This window comes from Pan paniscus, chromosome 7, assembly GCF_029289425.2.
Source record: "Pan paniscus chromosome 7, NHGRI_mPanPan1-v2.0_pri, whole genome shotgun sequence".
Lineage (NCBI taxonomy): Eukaryota > Metazoa > Chordata > Mammalia > Primates > Hominidae > Pan > Pan paniscus.
In genome coordinates, this window is record NC_073256.2 from 77,281,282 (window position 1) to 77,305,520 (window position 24,239).

The window sequence follows — 24,239 nt, forward strand, 5'->3', positions numbered from 1 at the left end:
ATGTAGCATGATAGTAAATGCAAAATAAGCATTATCTGTTAGAAATACGTTAACTGGCTGAAGGTATTCCTTTGTGATTTTAGTTATCAAAAATGCTATAATCTTCTAAAATACTAGTAAGGATAAAATGAACTGATTTTATTATGTAACAAATTAAAAATACCTTATACTTCAAAAATAATGACAATATAGAGAATTCTTCTGTATTTTATTGCACTCAACATTTAATAGAAGACATTTACATTATTTTTAGAAAATCCACTGATGTTGCACAATGGCACATATTTGTAAAGACAAGGCTCATTAATTCAGATATTTGGAATTCAAAAATATTTAAGTTAACCACAGCATAATGAATCTCCTCAACGTCCAGAGTTCTACAAAAATCCAGCAAAACTTATTTTACTCATTCATCAGTTCTATGTCACTCCTTAGTTTCCCTAAAAAAATATGGCTTTATAAAAAGTAGCTTCTATAATTCACAAAATGAAGAGTTTTATTATAATTTGAGTATCACCTCTGTATCACCGACATCACAGCTTTAGAAAATTATTGCTTTTCTTATTATCTTATTATTTCAGGTTTCATTACACATCGAGTACCCATGCAGGACTCACTACATTGTATAATAACTATGATCTATAGTGATAAAAATATAGAAATATCTTTGATTTTAATTCTAAAAGCAGGGGGGAAAAGTCACCTTATCTTAATGTTAACAAAATCAAGAGCTACCCCTAATATATCGATCAAACCACTTCTTATGGCTTTGCTTATAGTTGCTCATGGTCCTTTCAAAATGATGTGGTAGCTACCTTCTTTTCTGACAAAGGATTATTTTCAACAGAGCAATTATTTCTGAGCCCAAAATAAACCACATTAAATAAGAAGAAAATCTTCAGTGTAGAAAGAAAAAGGCTCATTGCCGTGAAATAGCAGCAGGCATCGGGCTCTGTGAGCTTTTCACACATCCTCAATCAACCCAGCTCAAGGCGTTACTGAGTTCATCTAGTAAGAGCACTGAGTGGTCTCTAGTGCTGGAGGGGAATTACTCAATTAGCCAAAGGCAGAATAATCTTTAAGTTATGCACCAGTAATTTATACAGGTTTTCTAAAATTTAAACAAATGCTGAAGAGACTATAGCTATTATATGATTAATCTGAGGTGCCAACAAAGCATTTTTGCATGATAATAGTAGGGCCATTCTTTTTCCTTGTGTCTTAACAAGGAATTTCAGCTTTCCCCTCTCATTTAAAAAAATAAATAAATGATAATTTAAAACTTTCATTGAAATATTACATTTTTCTAATTAATCAGCTAAAAGCTACAAAAATTTCAAAAGTGTTAATCTGAACACTTAAAGCTAATGTAGAAATTTTTGATAAGAATATCAGTGCAGGTATATACAACTCAAATCTTCACAGCTAATGATGATCTCTGTTAGCGTTTTTAAGAGTGCTAACACAAAGTACTCTTAATAGCTTTTAAATCATGTTTAACACAGTGTACACAAGTCAGTCCAACAGTTAGTGTTAATTACTAATAATATATGAAAACCCTGCCAACACAATTGCTGCTACATCACCAATATAATTATTAACCACTGTCGGAAAAACACACATAAATTCAGGTAAGACTAAAAGCTGTCTCACAAAAAGAAAAAAGAAATCCAATGGATCCACTAATGCTATCAAAAGGGACATGCAGGAATGTAACATGACATTTTTAGAAACGTGTGTTTCTAAAAAGAAAAAAAAATACACTAAAATGCCAGTGGACTATAATTCATTCAAAACATCTTTAGTGTTCCTTCCCAAAGATCTTGATCTGCTCAGTAATTGCTTCACAAGATCTATCACAGCCATCTTTTGGAGCGTATGGTTAGGCTGGTCCTCCTGTGGTGGTAGGGGCAGTCTTTTTGAAGCTTTAAGTATCTGCAAAAATAAGGGGAAATCTAAATTAAAGGACCAACCAGACACAGACTGTGAAACTGCTTCATTTTCATTCTACTTTTTAAAAAACCCACCAACAAAGTAATTTTTTTTTTTTTTTGGAGTTTGTTTTTAAGGACAACTTGGTAACAGAATAATCAACTACCGAAGGAAACCCCTGGGGATGGCTTGCAAAGCTGCTGATGAAAATCTCACGTTCTTTCGAGCACTTGAGAATTAAAACTGAACTGAATAATCTCAATCTTTTAAGAAACACAGCATTAAATTTCTTTCTTCAATATTTTCACTCTATTAAAAAGAAACAGAAATCTAGTATGGTATTTGAAAAATAAATACAAGAAGCAGTTTCAAGGATCAACTGGACACTATAAGCTGCATGTAAAATATATTGCTTTAAAAATTAAAATAAATTAAATTTAAAAATATTAAAATAAAAAAATTAAAATATATTGCTTTAAAAATTAAAATAACATAAATGGTTGACAATAAAAGTATATAAGTATTTTAAAAGAAGTAAAATTCATTCCTATCCAACTTTTTACAATTTTTTTTTCATTCTTAACTTTAGTATCTGATTTGTTTTACTATCACAGCATTGGATTTGTTACAATTAAACTAGAAAAGGAGGTGGTGCACAGAAAGGCCCTGCAAAATCTTGATATAATTTTTAAAGCTGGATCCCAATATTTCCTTTCTTCCTTCCTACTTTCCTAAGAATTTCTATCTATCTATCTACACATGTGCAACCAAAACTTTTTATGTAAGTGGAATTGTTTGGGAACAACTAGATATTCTATATATACCTTTACATACCCAACATAAATGAATGCTTCTATTTCCCCAAAAAGACATTACAAAAATATTCATAGCAGCTTTCTTCATAGTCAACAATTGAGGAAAAAAAACTCATTGTGTCCATTAACAGTAGGATGGATTAAAAACTGTAGGAAATAGTTATGAATAAGAGCAAATGACTACACTTAACAAGGTGGATGAAACCACAGACAAGATGTAGAACAGAAACAAGTTGCAAAAACAAATGTGTGTGTTTATGGATCTTAAATTCAAGAGCAGACAAAACTAATCTACGATGATGCAGTTCACAAGAGTGGTTACCTCTCGTTGGGGTATGACTCAGAGGTAGGAAGAGGGAGACATTTCTGGGGTGCTAAAAGCTTTACATCGTTTTATCTTGATCTGAGTAACGGGTACGAGTATATATGCATGGAAAAATTCAACATTTGAGCATTTCCACATGTATAAATTATACCCCAATAGAAAAAGTTTTTTTAAATGAGTTTTAGATTGTCTTGGCATTCAACAATTTTCTGGACTTTGATTTGAGAGGAAGATACATTTCAGAAGTACCTTGGGAAAATGGAAAGTTGTTCAAAGTATAACAATGAGTATTTATAAAAAGGCAAATAAACTAAAAGTTCTACTACAATTTTGAACAATTCCAATAAATTTCTGAAGACCCCATTCAGAAGTGGTTATGGTGCAAATCCACCATCTCCAAAACCAGGACCGTCATCTCTTCTGCTACTCTCCATTTCTTCCTGCCTTCTCTATCTCCATTAACATTCTGCCATTCATTCACAAGGACTCAAGCCAGAAATGTAGGAACCTGGACTCCTCTCCCTCTCCCATTAAATTATTTCCAGCTCCAGTTTCCATGAAATCAGGCACTTTTCCATTCATTCTACTGCAGCCAAGCTCCCACCATTTTTGGCTTAGCCTACGGTAGCTGCTTCTTACTAGTCTCTACCTCCTTGCTGGACTAACTTCTCAAATTGAGATTCGATCATGTGACTCCTCTGCTTGGATTTTTTCAGTGGCTTCTTGTCATTTTTAGGCAAAGATCCAAACTTTTATTTTTTGAGACAGGGTCTCAATCTGTCACCCAGGCTAGAGTGCAGTGGTGCGATCATAGCCTACTGCAGCTTTGACCTCCTGGACTCAAGGAATTCTTCCACCTCAGCCTTCTGAGTAGCTAGGACTACAGGCACATGACACCAAGCCCGGCTTTTTTTTTTTTTTTAGAGATGGGGTCTCACTATGTTGCCCAGGCTGGTCTCAAACTCCTGAGCTCAAGCAATCCTCCCACCTTGGCACCCCAAAGTGCTGACATTACAGGCGTGAACCACTGTGCCCAGCAGATCAACACTTTTAAACATAGTATATAAGATCCTCTGAGAAGAGACACTTGCCTACATTTCCCCTGTCCTCTTTCACCCGTCTGGCATGCTGTCATGGCCTTTGTGCTTTGTAAGCTCTAGCTTCCTCTGCTCTCCTCCTGCCAGCTCCTGGAGCTTTTATCAACACCTCAAAACAGCTAAAACTAGCACAAGGACATCTGGGAGGCTAACCTCATTCTCTGTCCCACCCCTCTGAAGCTGGGTGAGTTATCTCTCCTTCTGTGTGTTGCTGTGCACAGCTCTGAGAAATTAATTGTACTTATTTTACTCCACCATGTACCCACAGGACTGTGAACCAAGCAAGCACAACATTGTCAATCATGTATCTTCACTGGCCAGCACAGAGCCTATACCACAGCAGTTGCTCAATATATATTTTTTGAATAGATGATCAATAACAACAATATACATATAAAGCACTTATGGAATATTAGCTACTAAGAATGTAAAGTCAATTTCCACCCTTGCCCCAGACCTCTGGTGTTGCTAGCCTAAATCTGGTTATAGGCCTTATTGATCAATGTTAAAAAATGCTGGGTAATGGGGAGGCCTGAGTGAAAGTTCTGGATGGATGCAATGGAGTGAAACCATTACCAATGCTAGAATACTCAGCAGTGGGATAAGGTGCAAGTGGTATCTCCATTTTCAAAGACAGGAGCAGCAGAATTACCCAGAAACCATGATGCTCACATACCTGCATTCTGAAGAACATGATTACACAAAACATAAACTAACTTTTAAAATTCTCTTCTGGCAGGGTATAACAGAAAAATAGTTAATAGACTCAGTCATATGACCTAAAGTATTGTTTGAGAGGAAATTTTACTCCAATGAGCTTTCACAAGTAATTCCTTCCTAAGTCATTCCATTTGTGTTGTGTATATTTATGCTGTCAGATTGCTACAAATATGCTGTATGATTTCAAGTAAAACTATGAGTTTAAGGAGAAAGGTGAAAACCTGCTAATGGATGAGAAATTCCAAAATCAATCTTAAAAATCTAATATCCAAAGTGATTGGCCTATAATATCAGAAAAATCAAATCTTAAGCTTAAGCTTCCACATGCTTGCCAAGAATCCACCTGCACAGCACTTACAAATTTATAAATATGCAAGAAAAAAGGCAGAATGCAAACTACTGGACAACTTACTTTTCTACTATACATCATAACTCAACCTTTGACATTCCTGAGGCCTATGTGATGAACTAATGCAGATTAAGAGAAAGATGCTGAAGAATATATAACACATCTGATTTTACCACACCAAAACAGCTCTCAAATCTCTCAGCTGTCACGTCTTCATTTATTTAAAATCCTTTGAAAAATGGCAGCTGACAGTGTGGACTCTGGAGCCAGAATGCAAGGATCAATCCGATTTCTACCACTTGTCAGCTCTGTGACCTGGGGAAGGTTACTTGGCCTTGCTGTGCCTCAGTGTTCTCATCTGTAAAATGAAGGTAATGGCATATCTACCTCTTGGGGTCTTAGAACTATTAAAGGTCAATCCACAGAACGTGCTTAGCAGAGCGCCTACATAATGCTTAATAAACATGAAATTCACTGTTCCCTACTTTAGATGGAGGCAATGGTGATAATGCCGCTTGGGATTAGCACATTGATAGTTACATTATTATGAACTTTAATAAGCTATATTAAGACTGTATAACTTAGTATTAGGATAATCAGGGAAGGCAAATCAATCATCAATTAGGTTCCAAGGGAAAAGAAAAAGTGAACTAATATTCAGCACTTTGCAGAAGTCCTCAATTTGAGTCTTCCACTGAATAAAAGAATTTTAAAGATTGAAAAATGGCAAGGAGGTAGGCCCTATAATTAGTGTTCCTACAATCAGATGCAAAATTAGACTGCAAAAATACCACAAATACAGATTTATGAAGATTGCACAAGTGAATAATAAAAAAATTGTAATATGTGGTAGGACTAAGAGTAAGACTTAAGACTTATAGAAAATAAGAAAACCAAGTGCAATGGTTAAAAATACGGTCACGTGTCACGTAGCAATGTTTTGGATAGATCAAATATATGATGGTGGTCCCATTTGATAATGAAAATTCCTATTGTCTAGATGCATCTTAGCTTTCATAACGTCCCAGCACAACACATTACTCATGTGTGTGGTGATGCTGGTGTAAACAAATCTACTGCACTGCCAGCTGTATTAAAGCAAACCACATACAATTATGCACAATACATAATATATGACAATGATAATAAAGGACTGTTAATGGTTTTACTCTCCTATACTTTCACGGTTCTTTTAGACTATATTCTTACTTGTTAAAAAAAAAGTTTACTGTAAAACAGCCTCAGGCAGGTCCTTCAGGAGGTATCCAGAAGTCATTGTTATCATAGGAGATGACAACTCTATGCCTGTTATTACACATGAAGACCTTTCAATGGGACAAGATGTGGCGGTGGAAGACAGTGATATTGATGATCCTGCAGGCCTAAGCTAATATGTCTGTCTGTGTCTTAGTTTTTTACAAAAAAGTTTAAAAAGTTAAAAAAATTGAAAATAAAAATGCTTATAAAATAAGGATATAAAAATATTTTTGTATGGCTATATGATATGTTTGTGTTTTAAACTAATTTTTATTACAAAATCATCAAAAAGTTTTTAAAAATTAGGTTTACAAATTTAAAAAAATTACAGTAAACCAAGGTTAATTATTAAACAAAAATTTTAATAAATTTACTGTAGCCCAAGTGTACAGTGTTTATAAAATCTACAGTAGGGTACACTAATGTCCTAGGCTTTCACATTCACTCACCACTCACTTGCTGATTCACTTAGAGCAAATTCCAGTGCTGTAAGCTCTACTCATGAAGTGCCCTATACAGGTATATCTTTTGATTTAATTTTCTATACCATATTTTTACCATACTTTGTCTATGTTTAGGTATGTTTTCATACACAAATATATACCATTGCATTATAACTGCCTATGGTATTCAGTACAGTAACATGCTGTACAGGTTTGTAGTCTACAAGCAATATGCTGTACCATATAGCCTAGATGTGTAGTAGGCTACTCTATGATGTTCATACGTGGACAAAGTCACCTAACGACACACTCTCAGTCTGTAGCCCTGTCACTAAGTGACACATGACTGTATTGCTGACTCTCAGCCTTACATCCTCTTCTGGCAGGGTCAAACTACAACAATGCAGTGGATCATTCAAATTTTTATGATACCAAGTTACAGGTTACAACTTCTCCATGAGGTCTTTCAGAATGTAGCTTCTCTTGATCTTGTTTGGAGGTTCCAGCAGGGGAGCTACTCATATACCCTTGACTGAAGACTGGTCCTCCTGTATCGGGGACGGTCATGCTCTTCAACTGAGCATGCAGCTTTGGGAGGGATGCACATGGAGTGGAGAGGGATGAAGGGGACACCTGCCTGGCCAGCCAGATCAGTTGAATCAACCCTGGTGATCAATGGGGTGACAGATGTTACAGCCAGATGGCCCTCACATCCATCACAGAGGTAGATCTTGATCTACCTCTAAGATCAGGCTAATTAATTACTAAACAATAGTCATAGCCAAAACTTACTGGGAGCTTATTATAGGTCGGGAACTATGCATATTAATCAGATCTTCATTTGTATGTGCTTTGGTTCTTAAAAATCTAAAAAAGCACCTTATTCCATCACCTCAGAAACTTGGTGTTTCATATTTACATTCCAAATAAACTATTGGGTTCAGTTATAAAATGTTAAAAGTATAGAAATTTTTGGTCTGAAAAATATTATCTTTCATATCTTCATAAAAATTAGATCAGTATTTTAAAATATGAACTATAACTATAAAAATATTAATTTGTACAAACATTATTTTTAGGAATATAAAATAATTTTCTCTTAAGTCATGGAATAGTCATCAAAATGCTAATTCTGTAACTGGTCCCGCCTCTTTGATATAAACAGGGTACTCTGTGAAGCAGTATTCAAAAATGAAAAGGAAACCAGCAGAAGTACATAAATATCAGCTGCCCTTGCCCTGTCCAAGTATTTTAAACACAAATACACACTGCCTAGTAGTCATCATGTAAAAGGTCAATTTCTCCATGGACTGCTTTTCTCATTCATATTATAATACCAACAATTCCATTCTCTTAATCAAATATTTGTTTCTGCAGATAATTATTATTAATGTACATGGCAGGACAACTATCAAAACCTAAGGCATCCCATATATAACTAAATATATTCTTTGATTATTTTATCCTTTTTTATCATTAAAGAAAGAAAATTGAAATTTAGTATTTAATAAATTTTGGCAGGCACAATTATTTCTACCAAAACCAGTAATAGGAATGCACATCACTGCTACAAAATTCATGTTAAAATGTAGAAAATATAAGTAAAGGTTGAACAAATAAATATGACACAAAAATAAAATGCAGAAATGAGAAGAAATACACTTGGGAAAGAGGTAGGATTTTCCAAATCCTGTTTGACAGAACATTCTTTCCCACTATGAGAGTAGGAGGTTTATAAACTCACTTCTGGTTGCAGGTATAGTTTATGCCATCTCTAAAACGCATTTGAAAGCATAGGCTTTGGTGGAAATGCTGTTACCATTCTTTATATTAACTGGTGACAAGAGGGCTCAGGTAGAGGAAAGGAGGAAAAAACAGGGAAATGTATGTAATGCAGTGAACTAAAAGGAAACACCCTGGGACACTGTGAACTAAAAGGAAACACCCTGGGACACTGACAAGCACTGGGCAGCCTGGACTGTCACAAAGCACTAAAGATGCTCTCAGGAGAGATGCGGAATGGAGAGGAAGAGGAGTAATGTCACAATTTATACACTATTCAACTTTCATCCCAAGGCAATTCTGATTCCACATCCTCCATCAAATAGCCTGTCAATCAAAGAGGAAAACAAAAAAACTCTAACTTCCACTACTACCACCATCTATAATGGCAAAATCATATGATCATTAATGCTCCTCAAATTCTAGCTCAACAGATATGTACTGCACTGAATCTGATGTGCATTTTCCATTACTTTGGTTGAACTGATCAAAACAGAAAAATTCTAAATTAAGGTACAGTTAATCTCTCTCAAAATTTTTATCCTTCATAGATTCATTATATAAAGCTATTGGTAATATTAACAGGATTTTTAAGGATAACAAAAGAGGAAAATACAACATACAAAATGTCATACCTGGTGGTACTTCCTGTTGTTCTTCCACAGGAAAAACGCTTACTTCTAAAATAAATAATAAAGTTATAATCTGTTACATATTGCTGATCAGTGTTTAAAATATGCGTTGCCAGATTTAAGTAATGATGATACTTTTCATATATTTTTTAAACAATTCAATTGAAATTTTAATAAAAACATTAGGCTTTTATACCCTCACAACAAAGAATGATCAGCTACAACTTAGCAAAATGTTGTGTATTTCTCAACGGTTCGGCACAGCAGGTTTTATAGTACCTGCCTGACTAACCTCAAACTCCACTGCCCAGCAAAGGAGCTATGGACTAAAACTTATGCTTTCACCACAATTTTGCATCAGATTTGATAAGAGAGCTGTGGAAAGACACTAAAAGTATCTTGTTTCTTCTTTAACATCAAACACTATCCTTCATGAAGTTGTTTTAGAAAACTAATATTCCAGATAATATATTCTGAGACTAGTCAAAGATATGGATGTGAATGTTTAATATCCTGTCTTTTTCCTTGGTTGCTTCAACCCAGTTACAATTAAAGAGATGGTAGATGTCCCCACCCAGTGATTTAAAGACATAGTGATCTGATTTGCTCCATGAAATTACATCACATATTAATATCTTCAAACCTAGCAACCCATTTAACATTACCTTAACCTAGAGATAAGATTGTATCAACATTCCTTTTGGTCCTTAAGAATTGTTAACAATCTTTGGCCAAAAGAAAGATTTTTTAACAGTATTTTCTAAAACACAAAACATTTATGGAGCTATTTTAATAATTTTTCTTCTTGCATTAATTTGCTTCTAATTATAAAAAATGGCACATGCTCAAAACAGAATATTTGGAAATATTTCACATAAAAGTAATTGAAAACAGCAACAAAAATCACACCCATTCCCACTAACCACTGTTAGTATCTGGCAATATTTTCTTCTTATAACAGCAGGACAGTGACTATTGAATAGCTATGTTGTGACTGGCTTTTAATAGGTTTGCCTGTTTATTTTGTTCTTAATTATTTGGAGACATATTAACACTTTATCAACTTTGCCAATATTTTTCTCAGAATTTCTTTTACTTTTGTTATTCTACGCTCAAAATATTGTACATCATAAAGTATTAGTTGCTGCTTTTGTTATTTCCAACACTGATGTTATACTAAGAAAGCCTTATTATTATTGCAAGTTAAATTTTCATCTAAATTTATTACAAAAAATATACATTCAACAAACTCATATGAAATTTCTTCTGGTATATGATGTAATAACATGATTTCTAAAAAGTAAACAGTGAATTAATTCTATCAGCACAATCTGGGTTACCTATTTTATAGCCTACTTTTCCTTACTCCAGGTCTTTTTGAACCCACTTCATTCTGTATGGCTTTCTCTTCCCCTAATTTACTCAAATGGCTTTTGGTAAGATCACTCACAATCTCTATGTGGCCAAATGCAACTGATAACTTCTCGGTCCTGAAATTCCTGGGCCACTCAACAACAACATGAAACATATTCACATTTTCCCTTCTCTACTTCTCTTCTCCACTGGCTTTCCTTCTCACACAATGGCTGTTCACCTTCCACCCAACCTCACAATATTAGATTCTTAGAGCTCAGTCCTGGGCACGCCTCTTTATTGTCTCTCCACTTGCTTCCAAAATGATCACATCAGTTTCCATGGATTTAATACCATCTCCACGACAATGGCTCCCAAATGTTTATATTCATCTTAAAACTCACCCAACTCGCTCAGGTTGGCATATTCAACCCCCCACTTGATACTTGCACTTGGATATATCACATAACTCCCAGAGTTAAAATGTCTGATCTGGGGCGTTTTATTTTCTCTCCTAAACCAATTTCTTCTATAAGGTTGGTGCAAAAGTAATTGTGGGTTTTGCTATTACTTTTGCACCAACCTAATACATTCTATTAATAGTTTTCTTCTCTATAAATGGCCCCATCATCTAATAGTTACTGAAACCAAATAAAAGACCCCCTTTATTCCTCATCTTTGCTTCACAACCATCAGGGAGGTCAATTAATTTTAATTCTAAAATATATCTCGAGTTCAACACTTTCCTCTCCATTCCCACTGCCATGATCTTATTTCAGGCTACCACAATCACTTCCTTGGATTAGTACACAATATTTTCCTAACAGGGTGTTTCGCTCTGCTTCCATTCTTGCTCCATTCAATCTAGTGAAAGTAATTCACTTTCACATCTAAAACAAAAATCAGATTATGCTATATCTTGTTTAAGAATTTTCATAATTCACACTGTGCCTAGAATATAATCCAAACAGCCTTAGTAGGCCTCGCAAGGCCCTGATTGATCTGTACCTATCTCTTTATTGCTTAAGCCAGTTTGAGTTTCGTTTTCTATTATCTGCAACTGAAAGTAACTTTACTGACACAGATGGAGAATAACAGAAGGGTTTAAACACAGGGCTGATACAATGAGAGCTATACTTTTGGACAGATCATCCTAACAGTATGTGAAAGATGGGTTTGGAGGGGACAAGAACAGAATCAAGATGTCTAGCTAGCAGACTACTGCTATTACCTAGGAAGATGAGAAAGGGCTGAGCCAGACAAGGGGCTATACAAGAGCTATGGTGAAAAAAATGGATTTGAGAAATGTTTAGGGAGTCTATTAACAGGTCTTGGGATTAGCTATAGAGACAGAGGGAGAGAGGACTCAAAAACGAGTTCCATGTTTCTGGTCTGGGAATCCAAGTATATATTGATACAACCAGCCAAGAGAAGAGGAGACAGGGAAAATGAGGTTGGTTGCTGTGAGAGATAAGCTCCCCTCACTGTCCACTCAGGCACTACAGAAGCCCAGCACAGAAGCTGCAGGATGGGTGGCAGGTGCATAGCCGGGTGCCTCACTGCCCAGGACAGGAAACTCCCTTAGCAGCCTCTGCTATGTCCTCTGTCAACATATCAAAATACTGAAAAGTCTTAGGAAAAAACTATTTCTAAATCAAGAAAGGTAGGGTCAAATTGCATAGTTCTTTTCTATAAACCATATGTGGGGTAGGTTGGAGAAAGTTCTGCCCAGAGATTATGGGTTTCCATCTTCTGATTCTCACCAAATAAACATATAGACTCAGTAATACTCTTCAGAACATTAATATCCCTCATAGAGAACTGAGTAACACAAGGTGGGAAAAAACCTCAACTCAATCCAGCCTTGCCACACAGAGATGGATCCTGCCTTTACACAAGGGCCCACAGTGCCTGTACAGGGGTCTCTCGCAGCAGCTAAGCAGACACAGACAGCAATTTTAGCCTCCCTGATTCCCTTATACCTATCTCCCCCCATTTCAGTCAACTGCACCATTCCATTTTCCTTTCTGCCTAACCAAGCTCAAAAGCAGTAACATCTAATCTGAAAGGTGACAATTAGCTGCTCCTAAATTTTAAGAGTAATTGTAAGAGCAAAATTCTCCCTCTTACATGCTCCCCCTGGCAATTTATGGTTGTTAAAGCAGAGACCCCATTCCCTCACACCTTCACACCCCCACGCAGAGTCACCCACAGGTCCCAGTCTTGGGTCGAATATCCCCTTGGTCACTTACAGCTATGAAACCTAGGGCTAGCCAGTCACCTGACCTCACTCCAGCTTCAGGTCTTCATTTGCAAAATAAGTACAAAGATCTCCACGCTCCCTGTTTCTCAGTGCCTACTACGAGGAGCAACTGAAATAATATATGTGAAATAACTGTAAACTGCTAACTAAGAACTGTATTTAAATGTAAGTTCTATTGAAGCGCCACTGTTTAATACATGCAATTATTTTTGTTTTTCAGAAACCATCCCTTCAGTTCTCCACCACCAAAAAAAAAAAAATTTGTTTTGTTTTCCCAGGTGAGTCATGACATAAAGACCCATCTTTCAACCCGTCTCTGCCCATAGCTATGCCCTTCTCACCAGATCACCCCTCAGGGGTGGTAACCTGCTGCTACTCAGGGTAGCCCTCCACACTCTCATCAATTGTTTGCTGTTACAGTAGCCTGTTTTTATCACTATCATTGTACTTCTCATAATCCTTAATTCCGTTATTTATTATCTGTTTGGCCACTGGAATGCCAGCCCCAATGAAAAGAGGACTCTGTGTTTTCTTCCCTCTTGTACTCCTAGCTCCTAAGCACTGTATAGACAGCAAGTAGGAAATGTTTGATAAATAACTGAATAAACAAACACAATTCTCATATGGAAGGTAAAACCACTTCCATAAATTTAACTTACCTTCTACAATTACCTGTGAATCTTCTACAGGATTATCCTCAGGGGGAGCAGTTACTTCTAAAATAAAGAATAAAATCAGAATCCATTACATGTTGCTGACCAGTGACACATCTTACATTCACTCGCCTTCACTCAGATTCCTAAATTAACTCGCGTCCACTCAGATTCCTAAATTTGACTCTTTTTAAACTGGATCTTCCGCAGAGTATTTATATTAGAATATTAACTTTAATTTTGATACTCAATTATTTTCTTACTGACTTGAAAATGTCTTGCATTTTTTCTACACTGACTCTTTGTTCCACAAGTAGGAGTTTTAACAAAATACAGGGAAAGCTGACTTGCAGAAAATATCTGCTTACAGAAAAAACTTACCTGTGATTTCTATCCCTTCATTTTCTGGAGGTTCATATACTGCTAAAAAAAAAAAAATCCCGTTAACTTTCATTGTAACACAAAAACTGACAACATGCTTCAAGGGCAGAGACAATGCCTTATGCATCTTTGAACCTGCAAGGTTCAGTCACTGGGAAACAGCCGACTAGAGAGTAGGGTGGAGAAGAGTTTGGTCTAGGGTAAAACAGGCCTGGATTCTAATTCCATTTTCTTCATGTCTGTGGTGGAGGTTTTGAATTAGCCGAAGCTGTACCCTGGGAATCAACTGGATCCTGGTGTTCATGGGCAGATTCCCTGCTTTGTTTAGGAAACAATTCTCAGACCTCTAACCTGGGGCCAAACACCTCTGCCGCCAGCCCCTGAGAATGAAGCGTTCCCCACCCTAATTAGGGTGTGCTGCCCTTGCCTCCCTCATTTGCTGGCATGAGGCTCAGTGCTGCTTCTCTGCTCTGCTGCAAGGAAGTCACATCTCCACACAGGCCTCTCCAGGGCCCAGTGGCTCAAAGCTTCCTCAGTCAACCTGATCTTCCAAAATACCTCCAATTTTCTGGCACACTACAAGAAAACATCCTTCTTTTTCCCAGCATGGTTGTAAGTTTATTCTTTCTTATTCATTTAATAAAGAAAAATTATTGAGCACCTACTATCTTTCAGACATTCTCAGTATTGGGGTATAGCAGGGAACAATGTTTAATAGGTCGTTTTGTCCTTTTGGGGCATTTGAAAGATGAAGGAGCAGTGAATGTGTGCTCACTCTGTTGCCCTGGGCAGTGTCAGCATTTAAACATGCTCAAGCTTCTAAGGACTTAAAAAAGCAATACCACTCTTTCTTAAGCTTGCTTCTCGTCACCCTCTCTTTCTTCCATTGAACAATCTAATTTCTTCAGAGTCATTTACATCTCATGGCTCATCTCTTCCTCTCCCCTCAACTCACTCCCGCCTGTCTTCAGATCCTGACCCCATCCCTGAAAAGGCTCCTGCTGAGACCCCCTCCAGTGCCTCATTTGATCTGATGGACACTCGCCAGCCCTCGCTATATTTTTAGCGACACTATTCTTCTCCAAACACTGTTGCCCCTGGACTTCAGGGTGACCATACTCTCCCCTTTGGTCTTTCGTTTCTCCCACTCAATCTTCTTTTTCACTTCATCTTTTTCTTAGCCGTCCTTAAATGCTGGCTTTCTTCAAAGTCCGGCCATAGAACCACCTCATGTCTCCCTCAATCTGCTCTCCTTAAGGGATCTCAGAGCTTGGTCCTCATGACCACGTAACTACTCTGATGGTTCCCACACTCACAATCACGAAGTAGACTTCTCTTCTGAGAGTCAAACACCACCAAATGGCTCATTTGATCTCTCCTCTTGGATGCCTCAAAGAAATCTCACTATCACCATGTAAAGAACTGGACTCACGAGCCCCTGCCCCGTCCTTGTCTCCAGTCTCTCCCACGCTAGGAAAAGAGCACCCCCTGTCACCAGGCTGCAGAAGCAGAAGAGTGTATGTGGCTCTTGGCACCTTGTTGTCTCCCCCCAGCTACACCCATGCATGAAGACCTGCCATTTTACCTTCTAAGCATTTCTCAACTTTGCCCACTTCCCTCCTCCATCATTGCCACCACCCTGGTTTAAATTATCATCTCTGTCCTATCCGTCCACTGAAACAGTTCCAGCTAAAGTCACCCGTTGAGGCCACTGCAGCGCCAGATCAGGGCAGGTTTTCAGCACTCATCTCACATGGTTCTCAGTAGCGCAGGGCACCACTGAACATCCCTTTCTTGAAACTCATCTCCTTTGGTTCCTTCAGACAGAGAGAGATGTGATGCACGGAAAGACCCAATTTGGATGATTACAGCTAACTTAACTGTTCTCCCTGTATTGACTCTTGTCTCTCCAGTCTGTTTGTTGCATGCCAGACCGATCAATCTTTTCAAAACGCAGATCTGACTTGGCAGTGCTCAAAGGTGAAGATGAACGTCCTTGACCTCGCTCACAGGCATCCTCTGAACCCAGCCCATTTCACCACCTCAGCCTTACTCTTGCAAGTTCACGTCAGAGACCTCATACGACTCTCCAGTCACCTTTCCCCTTGCCTTGTCAATTGTTCTCACCTTCAGCTCAAACTTCAGGAAGGCCCTGCCTCATCCACAAACTAGGTAAGGTCTCTTGATTACATATTCTTGTTACCACTGTACTTGTTCTTCCTAGCACTTATCACAACTGGAAATGAAAACTACAATGAAATTGCTTGTTTAATTTCTACTACCCTACTAAAATATAAGATCCATGAGAACAGGAACCATGTGTGTTCTTCACTAGAACTGCTCCAGTGTCCTATGGTTCGGACCGAAGACACTAAACAGTGTATGAATAAATAAGTCAATTACATGGTTAGGCCATACTGTCACTTCCCAGGTTTGTCCAACGTAGGCATGATGATTTCTAAGTTATCTTTGATGTAGAAGCTGGTTCCTGCTATAGTTCTATCAAAGTGTATGTTCTGGGGTTTGGGAGTTTCATATAGAATATATTCTATTCTCCCATTGAAATGTGGTTTTGTTTTCACCCTACTTACAGCTTCACTTACATGTCAGTTACTTGGTTTCTCTACTCTGATTCCTGAATTTTCACAAAGGTATTGTTTTAGCATATAGTGAATAATACACTGTTCAATTAGATCTATTTGTTTGAAACAGTTTATGTTCTATATAACAAAGAAATCCAAAGTAGCTTACCAAATCACGTCAATCTCTTAGGTTATATTTACTGCCTTTTGCTAACATTTTAAATTACATTTATTATGATACTCTGCCCTATGAAAACATATAACATTCTTTTCGCATGGTATCTAATTTTATACTTCTTATGAGTTTGAATTTAAATTCCTCTAGATTTAGTCTTCAAATTGCATTCCAAACATGTTCTTTATATTTTTAAAAACATTATAATGATCAGTAGAAATGAGGAAAATATCTCAAATCCCATCATTACATGCAACTTGTATTTATAAATTCCTATTTTCTCCTTCAAATTCAAGATTGGAAAGAAAATCTAAGTGCAATCTCAAGACCAAATTATTCCCCAACCTTCCCTCGGCCCCAAATCTTCCTGTGAACACATCAGGTCCAAATTCTTTAACTTTTCATAAAAATTATCAGTACCTTAAAGACACAACCTAGGATTTTTCCCATGGTGTCATTCATATCCCATTAGAAATAGCCACTATAGATGATGAACTTGGTAGGGTCTCAAATCTTAAATCATCATATAAATATGACTCATATTTATAAACACTCCTAATTTTCTTCAATTGTGATTCACTATCTATCATGACACTGTAAACTCCTTGAAAGGAGGGACCCTATGTTACTCATATTTGAATTCCAGGCCCTAAAACCATCTAGAACATAGAAAGTCCTCCATATCTACCAACTCAATTACGATGTATTTCTTCATCGTTCTTGCTTTACACATAAAGTTATATCCAACTGACTTCTCTCTTTCTACATAATCATCTTTGAGGATAATGGAATAAAAAGGATATATTATTGGTTCTATTACTTCTTAGCCATACATTCTTGGGCAGCTTATTTATAATGTCAGAACCTTATTTCTCTCCTCTGGGAAGCAGGGAAAATAAAATCTACTTCATGGAGTTCAACACAATAGTCCATGCAATGCTTGGACACAAGAAGAGGGAGGTACAGGCCTAAACTGAATCAGATGCTGCTGATGCCACAAATTTGCCAGAAATGTTTTCTCCATACTGCCTTTAAGCCTGGAACGCAGTACTTCTTAATCTTCCCCAAAGTGACAAATCAGTCATCTTTGAGAGTGGGATTAATCTGTAGAAGCAGCTAGAGCAATTTAACTCTGGCTAAAGTAGTTGTTCATGCATATTTTAGTCAAAAGAGACACAACTATAAAGTACTGAGATTGGTTTTCTTGAATGACTGTAACTGCCTCCTAAGGCAACTTGTAAAGAGTTTTAAGAAATTATTTAGGCAATGGGAGAAGCCGTGGAATGGGTAAACAGTCTCCCCAAGTGAATTCTTTCAACACTACCGTTCATCTGGATGTTTTAAGTTGCAATGTTTATAGTTTAAAGCATAATGTTCCACATCTTGTAGTCAAACTATAGGTATATTTTAAAACAAGTAGGTGGCTTAAGGTTAGAAAGCATTTGCAGGCCAGGGGCAGTGGCTCATGCCTGTAGTCCTAGCGCTTTGGGAGGCCAAGGCAGGAGGATCACCTGAGATCGGGAGTTTGAGATAAGCCCTAAAATACTAAAAATACAAAATTAGCTGAGCGTGGTGGCACATGCCTGTAATCCCAGCTACTCAGGAGGCTGAGGCAAGAGAATTGCTTGTACCCAGGAGGCGGAGGTTGTAGTGGGCCAAGATTGTGCCACTGCACTGCAGCCTGGGCAACAAGAGCGAAACTCCATCTCAAAAAAAAAAGAAAAAAAAAAAAAAAAAGAAAGCATTTGCAAACCTTGTTCCTCATAGACTTGGTATGTTACATCATCTGAAAAAAAAAAGAGAATAAAAGCAAAATAAGTATTAACTGAGTCATTCTATACAATTGTTCAGTTAAAACAAAATACTACTTAATCGTAAACACAGAACTCTACTCCTTCAAATATTAATGTCTGCTCAGTCAATAATAAATGCCTCTGCCCAAAAGCAATTAAAAGGCAGGTAAATTATTTTCATTAAAATTTCTCAAATTGGCACAGAGGAATTTGATACACAAAAACAGCATTAAAATTTGACATCCTGTTTTGTTATGGAATAGTTAGTTGATGAGGTGAAATATGAAAGCCTGATATTCTTATAACAGTCTAACTTTGTTATAAAACAAAATCTCATGCATTAGATGTCGAAATTACTTCTTTGATGCCTTTAAAAGAAAAATCACCATGTAAACACAGCATGTGATTGAAAAATCTACGGTAATATTTTAAATCTAATGAAAATGCTCATCTAATACCTGTATCATGGTGCAATCTTTCATCTTCTACTACTGGTTCACTGGAATCTAAAAAACAAAAACACACCTTTGCCAAACAGGAAAAAACCAAACACATTGCCAGACAGCATTCTAGGAGACTCATAAATTAATTATCTTCACAACTTTGCCAGATAGATGTTTTCATTATCATTTAATAAAATTTAAGCTGAGTAACGTTCCACAATTTGATGCCTAAGTCAAAAAGATAGGAAAGAGTAGAACTGGGATTTGTACCCAGACTGACTTTATAGTACATCATACTGCCCCTTCAATTTACAAATATTCTTTCCAGCACCTTACCTACAAAGACCAAAGTCTCAACGGTGGTTTGAAAAATACGTCTCCTTTTTCTCTCATCCCTCCATATGTCTCCTTTTTCACTCATCCCTCCATGTAGTATTAAACTACATTCAGACATTTCTATAAATATCTGACCAATCAAAAGTGATTATAAATACCATACAGGGATCTCTGTGTTGAATTACAATTGTTAACCCTGGAATAAAATGGCCTTGGCCACTGCCTCAATCAGAAAACACATATCAATAATTTTAACATTTACAAACCTGGATTTTCCTGCTCAGACATCATCTCTTCCATATCCTGATTATAGTCTTGTGAAACTATAAATTATGGAATAATTAGGAAATTATGTCTCAAATAAGGAATACATGTAATATTCGAAACCAGAAAGACACTATTTCTAGTTATGACTGAAATGCAAAATCAAGTCATAATGATATTCAAACATGTTCACTCCTGAAACAAATAGGTATTAAGTGTGTTAAATGCCAAATGCAAAGATGAGTAAGGGGGGCCTGTCATCAACTGGTTTACACTCAAACCGCAAAACAGTAAAGTGCTGACAGATGATGTGCCCACCTCCTGTGGCCATGCCCTTTAAGGGCGCTGGCATGTGACAAAACATGATTTAGACCTTTCGTTGACTTTGTAATTGAAAGGTACAAAACATGCAATTCAATTGTATCTTTTGAACTAGTAATCCTACTGAAAATTTATCCTCAGGAACTAGGCATCAAAACACAAAAAAGTATATTCACTAAGAAATACCATAAATATAAGACATAATAAAATTATTAATTGCATATCTTGCATATATTAATTTAAATATATCATTAATAATAGATATTATGTACTTTATGATGCCCTTTTAAAGGAAGACTCGCTCTAATTAAGAACAGAATTAAATTAAAATCTCACTTGTCTCTTCCACGTGGTAACTATGCTCGGTTTCTGGAAAAAAAAAAATTAGATTGATATTTACTGCTTTTACAAAATGGTATGTATATATCCTGTATATGTACTCTGAATCTATGTTTATCATTAATTTTACTTAAAAAATTAAAAAATGGGACTATCAATTAAAAGTCTGCTTAACACTTTTATATTTCACTAGAACTACACTGTGGGATGTCTCACACATTCTCCTTCTCAGTCCACTCATCCCCACAAGGCTGACAACCACCACCCCCTGGACTAAAGAGAGAGGACAACTTAGAGTGACACAGGCCAGACCAGGAAAGCTGTTCATTTCTAATCCACTTCACATCCCACTAGAATGTGCTATTTCCTCGACCTGTCCTACCATTTTCTAGAGCGAAAGTACAGCAACTATGGATGGGAACAGAGAAAAACAGCTGAAGAGGCTTTATACCCTTAGGGAGCTGAAGGGTAAATGTGTTGAACACTTAACCCATACACCCCAGATAGCAGAAGAGCTATCTGTCCGTCACCACACTTATGACCTTGTTAATTTTATTTAATGCATATATAAAGAATAAATATTTTTATTTTCTGAAGACTTTTAACAACCAACTTTTAAGTTCAAACTGCATCTATGTCCTAATTAAAGATGAGATCAGAAAGTAAGGTTTCTGCAATTTGTGAACTTCTTAGAAGTGTTTCTTCCTACTCCCAATGTGTGACTCCTAACTTTAAGAATATCAAATTCCTCATGCTTCTGTTTATTTCAGCATCTTAACTGAAATTTGTTGTAAAAGCAGCATGTAGATAGAAAAATTCTGAGCAACTGTCAATCTTACTGAGCCATTTAGGCCAAAGACTGGAGAGAAGAAGCAACAGGAAATGTGGAGATCATTTTATCAGTATCTCTACTCAGAAATTGGAAACCTTGTCCCAAAGAAGTCGTGACATAAATGATTACTAAAGGCAGAAAGTTCTGAAGCTAGTCTATAAGTGCTTATTTTCAATGTGTAATGCAGCAAAAATCAATCATATAGATGTTCAAAAGGATTGTGCGCTTGTATTTTTCACAGAAAATTATGCATTATATACAATTCTTTTGAAAACCAAACCATCCCATATTTTTATGGGAAAGTGCATTTCCTGTTCTAAACAATAGGCACGGATATAAGTTTTTGGAAATACATGTACTCATAAAGTAGGAGCTACCTGCTTCTAAAGTAATTTTCCAAAATATTTAGTATTGTGCAAAGTAGATAAACTACTTTTCATTTTTATGCTTTTAAAAAGTGTTTGCTAACTGGACACACAATGGCTCATGCCTGCAATCCCAACACTTTGGAAAGCTGAGGCAGGAGAATTGCTTGAGGCCAGGAGTTTGAGACCAGCTTGGACAACATAAAGAGACCTTGCCACTCTAAAAAATTTAAAAATTGGCAGGGCATGGTAGCATAATGCCTGTGGTTCCAGCTACTCGAGAGGCTGAGGTGAGAGGACTGCTTGAGCATGGGAGGTCAAGGCTGGAGTGAGCTGTGTTCAAGCCGCTGCACTTACCAGCCATGTTGGGTAGGATTTTACAAATAAGTTGTATAAAAACACAGCTACACTGACCCACTTAGGAACTATCAACGGCTGCTTTTACGCTGTGACGGCAGAGTTGAGTAGCTGAACAGAGTCTGTACGATCCGGAAAACCTGAAATATTTACTCTCTGGCTATTTACAAAAAAAAGTTTGCCAATGCCTGGTACAGAAGCTAAGAATTGTGTTTTGCTCACTGTAATTACAGAGTTCATGTGTGAACATGAGCCTGTGATAGATTATCAAGTCCAATATTTCATCAGTTGTTTGAATTTTATTTAACAAATAGCACCCTAAGCAGAAGAATATAGTAAAACTAGTTTTCTGAAGTATTTGACTTACTATTTATAAGAAATTTGTATATTCTGAGTTTCCCTGAAAAGTGCTTTGAACCAAAATCAAGGTGTCTATTTTAAGAAAAAATTCGCTTTAATTGAAGCTTTAAGCTTCAACTTTTAAAAATCTAAGCAAAAGTTAAATATCAGTTTTAAAGGGGTTTAAGAAAAACTTCAGTAATTAGAAGTCATTGATTATATTTTATCCTAAAACTTGAAAAAAAAGTGTTCTACCTTCATGAGATACTTCAGGTTCCAGGGTCTCAAATCTATCATCTACATCAGTCGCCATAAGAAACTCATCATCCTCTTGTTGTGGTTCTCCTGTGGGTCCATCTTCTTGTTGCAAGTCTTCTCCTTCAACTATGACAATGAACAAAGTGACACTGGCAACATACAACTGAGACATGAAAGCCCCTTGTGAAGGGCTGCCACACACCTGCTCCTGCTTCTGGGGCTTCCCCTGCCCCTCCTTTCGGCCGCTGAAGACACCATTGTCCACTCCACAGCTATTTTCTTCCTCTGGCCAAGTGCTAATCTGCCTAAGTATATGTGGTGGGGGACAGGTTTCCTCTCATTAGGATGTTACACATCAGGACAGGAAGCTTATATATTTTATTCATTATACATTCCCAGTCACCTAGGGCCATGTCTAGCTAAAGGAAGCACTCAATAAATATTTGATGAATGAATAAATGAATTCATAATTATTACTAATATATTTGCCTCTTCAATTATCCTCAGGTCAAAGAAAAGGCTACTCTATGGCCTTTTCCTGGGAATTGACACAGAATTCCAGGTAACAACTTTAAATGACTATTCAAATATTCTATAGCAAAGAGTGACTAGCCACCTATCTAAATTATATGCTAGGGCCGGGCATGGCAGCTCACGCCTATAATCCCAGCACTTTGGGAGGCTGAGGCAGGCAGATCACTTGAGGTCAGGAGTTCAAGACCAGCCTGGCCAACATGGTAAAACCCCATCTCTACTGAAAATACAAAAATTAGTCAGGCATGGTGGCACGTGCCTGTAGTCCCAGCTACTTGGGAGGCTGAGGCAGGAGAATCGCTTGAACCTGGGGGGCAGAAGTTGCAGTTAGCCAAGATGGTGCCACTGCACTCCAGCCTGGGTGACACAGTGAGACTCTGTCTCAAAATAAATAAATAAATAAATAAAATAAAATTAAAAATAAATAAAAATAAATTATATGCTAGGTCACAGGTTTACCTGAATCATACTATGCATTCAAATGTTCCTATTAGGCTTCAAGTTATGCAAAGATGCCCACTTTCTCTTCTGTGATTAACTTCTATGATATATTGAACTGCTCTGCTTCTTTTGTGTAGAGGTTGGACATGTTACATTATTCCACTGCAACATGGTTAAGACTGGGTATTGCATCCCAATGTAACTTGACCTGGCTTCCAGCAGAGTATCTCCTGTGTATAATACTCTAAAGAAAGTGAATGGGCAGGACTTGGCTTTGCAGTGCAGCTCAGGGATTAGGAGGAGTATAGGGTCCGGATGCATGGCTGTAGATTCAGGATCTTCCATACCAGCTGGGTGACTGTGGGCAAATTACTTAACTACCCTGTGCCACAGATTTCCCTCCCATAAAATGGGAATAGTATCTATTTGTAACATTGTTATGAAGATTAAAACACTTAGAAAAATGCCTGGCCCTAAGTATTTAGGTGTCATTATCATCATTATTACAGTAATAACAACATTGTCATTAGTACTGCTACTGAATCCCCCTACCCCGCAACCCCAGCCCAGACTGCAAGAAGCCTTCCTTAGTTACTCTCCCTTTAGCGTGGCAAGGCAATGCTCTCAGGTGTTAGAGAATCAGGCAGGCCTATTTATGTTGATGCTATTTGTTTTCTGTCTTCTCCTCATAGCTTGCAATACTGTTTTTCCTCATTTCAGATTTTCTGCTATTCAGCAAATCACCAATTTGAATTTCTGCTACAAATTTTACTTCTCTTTTTATCATATTCCTCTTTCCTTATTCTTCTTTCATTCTATCCAGTGAAATCTGATGATTTTTACACTAGCAGGATTTAG

The 24,239-nt window shown here is 37.0% G+C and overlaps 1 protein-coding gene across 29 annotated transcripts in view; it reads right to left on the reverse strand.

Annotated features, from left to right (window-relative positions):
• Positions 1-24,239, reverse strand: part of ASPH (aspartate beta-hydroxylase) — a 214,078-nt gene that overhangs the window by 123,681 nt on the left and 66,158 nt on the right. For 6 of the 29 annotated variants that reach the window (XM_034966138.3, XM_034966135.3, XM_063606779.1 and 3 more), the window contains 8 exons: positions 22,404-22,532; positions 20,253-20,285; positions 19,598-19,654; positions 19,011-19,058; positions 18,513-18,545; positions 14,003-14,044; positions 13,628-13,684; positions 9,356-9,400 (listed from right to left, as the gene is read on the reverse strand). In XM_034966138.3, coding sequence (XP_034822029.2) covers positions 9,356-9,400; positions 13,628-13,684; positions 14,003-14,044; positions 18,513-18,545; positions 19,011-19,058; positions 19,598-19,654; positions 20,253-20,285; positions 22,404-22,532 — 444 coding nt within the window. Of the gene's footprint in view, positions 1-191; positions 1,936-9,355; positions 9,401-13,627; positions 13,685-14,002; positions 14,045-18,512; positions 18,546-19,010; positions 19,059-19,597; positions 19,655-20,252; positions 20,286-22,403; positions 22,533-24,239 lie in introns of those variants that run through there. The other 23 variants (XM_055116588.2, XM_034966137.3, XM_063606780.1 and 20 more) reach the window with 9 other exon arrangements.